We start from the raw sequence: 7793 nt of genomic DNA, 5'->3' as shown, positions 1-7793 counted from the left end.
AGCATGTCAAATTTCATATGGTAGAATACAACTAAAGTATGTTGATACAGTTCTTATACGTGTGTAATTGACACAAAATTACAAAAACGGTCCAGAAAGCACTTTTTAAGGGTGTGTGAAGTTTTTACAAAATTTTGACATTTTTGACTTTTGACTTTTGACTTCCTATGAAATCATATTGAAAATGGACAAAACATATTACTTATGCCCATGTAAAAAAAAAAAAAAAAAAAAATATGATGATAAAATTGGACAAAAGTATATTCATACAGTTCTTACACATGTGTAATTGACAAAAAAATCGAAAGAATTTCGAAAAACGGTCCAGAAAGCACTTTTTAAGGGGTGATAAGTTTTTGACAAAAAATCATTTTTTCAAAATTTTGCTTTTGGATGTTGACTTGGGTGACATTTCCCAATATGAAAAACCATGGTGGAGCGAATTCGCCACCTGTTGAATTTTTAAAGTGTTACAATAGGCAATCGCCATATGGCAGTTGCAATACACTTTGCACGAATCAACGCCGAATTGGGTGGTATTGGCCAATGTGTATATGGTTTGTCCGATGCCAATGACTTCCCATCCATTTTTGTCCACTTCAGGGGGGTATTCCCTTACATACTGTCCATAATAAACCACTGTTTTCCCTTCTTAACAGCACTATCAACAAGGCAGGTCCTACAGGCTCTAGTTTCTACCTTCTTAACAGCACTATCAACAAGGCAGGTCCTACAGGCTCTAGTTTCTACATTCTTAACAGCACTATCAACAAGGCAGGTCCTACAGGCTCTAGTTTCTACATTCTTAACAGCACTATCAACAAGGCAGGTCCTACAGGCTCTAGTTTCTACATTCTTAACAGCACTATCAACAAGGCAGGTCCTACAGGCTCTAGTTTCTACATTCTTAACAGCACTATCAACAAGGCAGGTCCTACAGGCACTAGTTTTGTCACACCTGGACTACTGTTCAGTCGTGTGGTCAGGTGCCACAATTGCAATTGGCTCAAAACAGGTCAGCACGGCTGGCCCTTGGATGTACAGAGAGAGCAATACTTTCTGAAGGCATAGTTTGTGTACATGTGTTTTATCATAACCACAGAGACATTCAGCATGCGCACAGACAAATGAGGTTTTCTCCGTATGCCGTCAGTTGAAACTAGGGGTGTGCTGTCTTAGCCCACATCACTCGTCTGATGACAAAGTCTCATGAGTCCCTTCTCAGAACATACAGTACACATATACATGGCATTGCACAAGGCACAAACAATTGTAATCAAATGGAACATTTCCAAGAAAATGTTGTTTGAATTGCTTCAGCTCTTTAAAAGTATTTTGTGGTAGTCAGAGAAGTTTAAAACTTTTTACTTAAGCGAAGCAATGAAATATAGTGAAAGTTAAATATATTAAAACACCTGGTCTCCTAGGGTTAACTCTTGTCTGAGGTAAGGCTGCAGAAGGTCAAAAGGAAAAATTGGGCCAAAATGCATAGGTTTTCAATAATAAATACTCCTATTTCCTACTCAACGTCCCTTGTCCTCAAACAGTGGCAGAATTTTTCACACAGCTAGTAAGATTTCACACACACAGTAATTTCCCAGTGGGCAAAACTGGTTGAAACATAATTTAAACCAGTTTGGCTCAGTGTTTGTCCCTCCACGGGTCTTGTCAGAGCTCTGAGATGCTGGTGGTGGCTCTTCTCTGGCTGCTAGACCTGGACCTCCTGAAGGTAAAGGTCTGCTTGGAGGTCCTCACTTCCCTGGTGATGAAGTAGTAACACAGAGCATCCAGACAACACGTGATGTTGGCCAGACTCATGGCCACCTGCAGGAACAGGCTGATATTCGTCTTGGCCATGCAGTCCTGGATCACGTCTTGGCGTACCTGGGAGGAGATAGTATTCCTGTAAGGCTTAGAGTTTTTCCTGGTCAAGTCACATGGCCAGGGGAAAAAAAGTTGTCCCAGACATATTAATGCACATAAGATAACCGCAAGGACGTTTTTACAGTGCCTTATACTAAAAGGGATTCAATTGTTTTTTCCCCTCATCAATCTACACATAATACCCCATAATGACAAAGCAAAAACAGGTTAAGAAAATGTTGCTAATTTTCTAAATATAAAAACATCCCATTTACATAGTATTCAGACCCTTTACTCAGTACTTTGTTGGAGCATCTTTGGCAGTGATTACAGCCTCGAGTATTCTTGGGTTTGACACTACAGGCTTGGCACACCTGTATTTGGGGGGGTTTCTTCCATTCTTCTGTGCAGATCCTCTCAAGCTCTGTCAGGTTGGATGGGGAGTGTCGCTGCACAGCTATTTTCAGGTCTCCTCAGAGATGTTTGATCAGGTTCACCTCTAGGTTCTGGCATGGCCACTCAAACTTCAGCTTTTTCAAATGCAAACTTCGTGTTTTCTGCTTGTTTTAGGCAGGTATAACCATGTCTAAAGATTACTTTTCAACATTGCCTCATCCCGCGTGTTCTCATTACTTAGAAAAATGTAAAATTGTAGGGCTTCCCTCATGCCCCTTTTCATGACGGTGCTAACAGCCACGTGAGTGAGTGCTAGCTGGCTGCTGACCGGAATATGAAGATAGCCAAGACCAACAACACAATCAAATGGACTATACAGCTACAAGCAGTGAGTGGAGTTACAAACGGACTATACTATTTCACACACATAGCTGCAAATAGCCTGAAGCCACAGGGCTTTTCTCCCTGGTTCTATTTGCCTACATGTGATCCTTGTGAACCGTAGGTTGGGATTTGGACCTGGCCACATGTACATTGAACAACACAGCAGCTTTTCTGACGTTTTAGATATTTTTGTATAACATACATGTTACAACGAAGTTAGCTCTTTTACAATGGGTCCAATGGGAAAGAATGTTTGTTTTCCACAATTTGTGGGCATGGTCGAGGGGAATTCCTTCTTATGACAAGAATACAGGCAATGACCAATGTAGCCTATTGATTGTGCTCTGAGGTGACGTTGAAATTGGCAGTGAATCTAACGTTACACAAGAGATCGACATATCACGTTGGGGGTGAGGAAACAACGGAAGCATTTTCAATGAAGGAAGCAAAGTGGGCGAGGGGACCATTGGGCGATGTGAGCATGGTTGAGGGACGTGAACAGGGTGGGACCAAATTTGGGAAAAACTGCTGCTGATACCTAAATTACCTAGCCTGCGTGCTAGCTTGACTATCCGAATTCATGGATAGAATCTCAGCCCCTTATCGTTTCATCACGCTGACTGGCGGTAGCCTTTTGTCCATGGTCCTGAATCGATGCTCACAGTGAGTGCTGTTTTTATGAGCGCATCTTGGGCTACCAGTCTTTCTGGGGCTTCTCTTAATCACAGTGTGTGCTGTTTCAATTAGCGCACTTTGGGCTACCAGTCTTTTTGGGGCTTCTCTTAATCTTAAGGATCAAACCCTTTTTTTCATTTTTCACCTAAAATGACATACCCAAATCTAACTGCCTGTAGCTCAGAACCTGAAGCAAGGATATGCATATTCTTGATACTATTTGAAAGGAAACACTTTGAAATGTGAAATTAATGTAGGAGAATATAACACATTAGATCTGGTTAAAGATATTACAAACCAAAAACATGCGTATATATATATATATATATTTTTTTTCATCTTTGAAATGCAAGAGAAAGGCCATAATATAATTTTGCAGTTTAGGCGCAATTTAGATGTTGCAGTGTATGTGCAAAGTTTCAGACTGAACCAGTGAAAAATTGCAATATATCAGAAAATTTGTCTTGCATGGAGCTTCTATCAGACTGTTAAATAGGCATCACTAGCTGGCCTCCAGCCAGTACCCTGCCCTGAACTTACTCACTGTTGCTATCCGGCTACCACACGTTTTTTCAACCCTGCACCTGCTGCCCTATGTACATAGACATGAAACACTGTTCACTTTATCAGTGGTTGAATAAGTACCCAATTGTTATACTTGAGTAAAAGTAAAGATACCTTAATAGAAAATTACTCAAGTAAAAGTAACCCAGTAAAATACTACTTCAGTAAAAGTCTAAAAGTATTTGGTTTTAAATATACACATGTATCAAAAGTAAATGTAATTGCTAAAATATACTTAAGTATCAAAAGTAAAAGTATAAATAATTAAAAATTCCTTATATTAAGCAAACCAGATGGCACAATTTTAAATTGGTTATTTTTGTACAGATAGACATTATTTACATACAAAGCATTTGTGTTTAGTGAGTCTGCTCGATCAGAGGCAGTAGAGATGACCAGGGATGTTCAATTGTTAAGTGATAATATTTCTCAATTCCATTATTTTACTTTTTAGATGAATGTGTATTGTTAGATAATACTGCACTGTTGGAGCTAGGAACACAAGCATTTCGCTACCACTGCAATAACATCTGCTAAATATGTGTATGCAACCAATAACATTTGATTTGATTTGCTATAGCGTATGTGTTTGTGTGTTGCTTTCGGAATGGCATTTACTCTTATTCACGGCAGATTCAAATGAGCTACTGTCATGTAAGACATTTCACATCAGCTATGACTATAGAATATGCACTTTGTTTTATTTAGTTAGCTTTTCTGAAACTCTCTAGAGAAGTAGCAGCTTGGTTACGCTCATTGCGTAGCGTACTGTCACAAATTCGACAGAAATGTAGCCTATAGTTGTAATAATTGAAGTTTAAGTTATGAAGCCTGTAAGAATCTTTGATAAGTTAGTGGTGCTCAACCTGTTGAGCTGATCTGTGTGTGTTTTTAGGCGCAAGTTATGTGTAGTCTAGGCCTACTGGAGCTTGGCTGCATTTCAGATACACATGTTGTAGTGGGGCATATATCTTTCTTGTGCTATTATACAAAGAGATGGTTGTTGATGTGTATGGCTACATTTCAGATACATGTGAACAGTCGTAGGACCAATCTACCTTGTGGTATTAGGGCTATAAAGCAATACTAGTTGTTCCCCCCTATGAATTTAAAATGCCCACTCAGGCATGTCATCCTGGAGCCGGGCCTGTTAGTAATTAACTCACCAGGAACTGCAGCAGGATGCCCAGGTGGCTAGGCGTGAAGGGGACCAGGAAGGCACAGAGACTGCTGTAGATGATCCTCACACAGGCTCTGTTCTTATGGCTCTCTTTGCCGGACTGCCTCAGCGTCCGGATGCTCTGTGCCGAACACACCACCAGCACCAGGGCAGGCCCCACAAACCCAAAGCCCAAGAGGCAGCTGATCACATCTGGGCGCCAGCCCTTCTCTGAGAAGCCGTGGAAGCAGTGGAAGGACCCATTTCCCGCCGTGCGGAACGAGTAGATGGGTGAGGTGCCCCCCAGCACCACCACCCAGACCAGGATGCAGATCCCCAGAGCGGCCCGGCGGGAGCGGAGCTGCTTGGCGCGGAAGGGGTGGCGTATGGCCACCCAGCGGTCCATGGCTATGCAAGCAATGGTGTAGATGCTGCCGTACATGCCCACAAAGTACAGGCTCTCCAGGAAGGAGCAGAGGAAGCGGTGGTGGGCCTCCCAGCGATGGATGGTGGCGTGCATCTTAAAAGGGAGCAGGAGGAGGAGAAGGAGGTCCAGGAGGGCCAGGTTGGTCATGTAGATGGTGGACTCTGTCCACTTGCGGAGGAGGAAGCAGAAGACAACCAGGGCCAGGATGTTGAGGACAAGGCCGCACACGAAGATGGGCACATAGATGGCAAGTTCCAGTGATTTCATGAGGCGGTCTACCTCGGTGAAGGAGCAGTTGGTTTTCATGGTGCCGCTGAGGAGTAAATGGGAGACGTTGGGTAAGCCAATTGAAATAGACTTTGTCATTTCATTTTCTAAAAGGAATGGTGTTTTGATTATGAATGAGTCTCACAAAATGTAGGATAAAAATGATGGCCATACTATCTACCTTTTTGATTTGTCTTTTTTTCTCACAATAATTTTTCCACTACTTTGATAATTACTTGTCCCCATATACCCCATATATCATTTTACTGGCACTGAGATTGAAACACCCACATGCACGCATGCATACGCACGCACACACTCACACGTGCCAATATGCAAAACCTCCTTTTCTCAGTTGTGTGGGTAGTCTACAGTAGCTGTACCCTCCTCACAGATGAAAGCAGTGCCTGCCAGATTTAATGTGAGAACCCTTAAAGATGCAGTCCGGGGTCTTAAGCACAACAAATGTGTAACAATATGTACAAATTGGATTTCTAACATATCGTACGAATTGCACAAATAAATTAATATATTTGTTGTATTTTTTTGTGGGACGCAACACATATCATGCGCAATGAATGATGTAGTACACAATTGGGTGACCCGTTTTAGCTCGTGAGCACCACTTTCAAAACTACTGGCTGAAATGTTACTAAAGTTCCGGAGCATCACTTTAACCACTTCACTACCAGTCTGCATGCCGTATGGCCAAATACTATTCCGAACCAAAATATTTTTGTGTCTGGGTCTCATCAAATACTGTAGAACTAAATTAAGTAACCTGGTAAAATAACAACCTATACAATTTTATTAGTTAGTCTTTTTCTAAGTTTAAGATGACTTCGGATTATGTTTATTATGTTGTTGTAGATAACCTATTATATTGGTTTGATTTGAATAATCACTCTTCTCTGAGTGTGTTTTATGTTGTAATGATGTAACACCATCATTGGTGTGAAGTAATTAGATAAAAATAATAGTTTTGCGATTATCTGTACTTTACTATTTATATTTTTGACTACTTTTACTTTCCTTCATTTCTAAAGAAAACAATGTACTTTTTTACTACATACATTTTCATGCTACTACATAGCAGGACAGGAAAATCTTCTAATTCATGCATCAAGAGAACATCCCAAGTCATCCCTACTGCCTCTGATCGAGCAGACTCACTAAACACAAATGCTTTGTATGTAAATAATGTCTATCTGTACAAAAATAACAAATTTAAAATTGTGCCATCTGGTTTGCTTAATATAAGGAATTTTTAAATTATTTATACTTTTACTTTTGATACTTAAGTATATTTTAGCAATTACATTTACTTTGGATACTTATGTATATTTAAAACCAAATACTTTTAGACTTTTACTCAAGTAGTATTTTACTGGGTGATTTTTACTCAAGTAGTATTTTACTGGGTGACTTTTACTTGTCATTTTCTATTAAGGTATGTTTACTTTTACTCAAGTATGAAAATTGGGTACTTTTCCCACCACCATACAGTATATACAGTAAGTGAAACCTTACCTTATAGATGCCAGTCTGCTGGTGTGTGTCTGTCAGTCTGTCTATCTGTGCCAGACAAATTAGTTTAACACTTCTGCTTTCAGTACCTTTGTTTTTTTTCACGACCACTTCCTATGTGAGAGAACTCCAGTAGTCTGAATTGGTGCTCTCTACACCAGGTTACAGCTGCAGACAAAAGGTTATGTCTGGGACATAACTTAGAGATACAAACACAAATCAGAACAATCACAATTGTTTGAGAACATAGTGTCATTCTTCTACCACATATAACATATTATATACAGATTTAAAACGTCAAAGGCCTAGATTCAATCAGATCAATCGTCAACCGCATTAGAGCTGTCAAATTAGTGAGCAGCTGCACTGCTTCTTGACACAATGTTCAGCCGCACCAATGTGTCAGAGGAAACACCGTACAACTGGCAACCGAAGTCAGCGGGCATGCACCCGGCCCGCTACAAGGAGAGGACATCCTGGCCAGCCAAACCCTCCCCTAACCCGGACAACGCTGGCCCAATTGTGTCACAC

At 40.7% G+C, this 7793-nt stretch overlaps 1 protein-coding gene across 1 annotated transcript; it reads right to left on the bottom strand.

Moving 5' to 3' along the window:
- Positions 1-969: 969 nt before the first annotated feature.
- Positions 970-7610, bottom strand: LOC112227007 (G-protein coupled receptor 55). The gene is made up of 3 exons (XM_024391782.2): positions 7266-7610; positions 5049-5781; positions 970-1884 (listed from the first exon to the last, which is right to left on the bottom strand). The coding sequence occupies exons 2-3, from the start codon at positions 5772-5774 to the stop codon at positions 1669-1671; spliced, it is 942 nt and encodes a 313-aa protein (XP_024247550.1). The 5' UTR covers positions 5775-5781; positions 7266-7610; the 3' UTR covers positions 970-1668.
- Between the last annotated feature and the right edge of the window lie 183 nt (positions 7611-7793).

Source organism: Oncorhynchus tshawytscha, linkage group LG28, assembly GCF_018296145.1.
Source record: "Oncorhynchus tshawytscha isolate Ot180627B linkage group LG28, Otsh_v2.0, whole genome shotgun sequence".
Taxonomy (NCBI): Eukaryota; Metazoa; Chordata; class Actinopteri; order Salmoniformes; family Salmonidae; genus Oncorhynchus; species Oncorhynchus tshawytscha.
Note: the sequence above shows the minus strand (reverse complement) of the source record. Positions and strands in the feature narration are given on the sequence as shown.

What these genes read in the sequence shown, in the direction of transcription:
- LOC112227007 (XM_024391782.2), bottom strand. Translation starts at nt 5,774, where the DNA reads ATGAAAACCAACTGCTCCTTCACCGAGGTAGACCGCCTCATGAAATCA. An exon ending in GCATCCTGCTGCAGTTCCTG is followed by an intron (nt 1,885 to 5,048) that starts GTGAGTTAATTA and finishes ATCTCCTCCCAG; the next exon opens with GTACGCCAAGACGTGATCCA.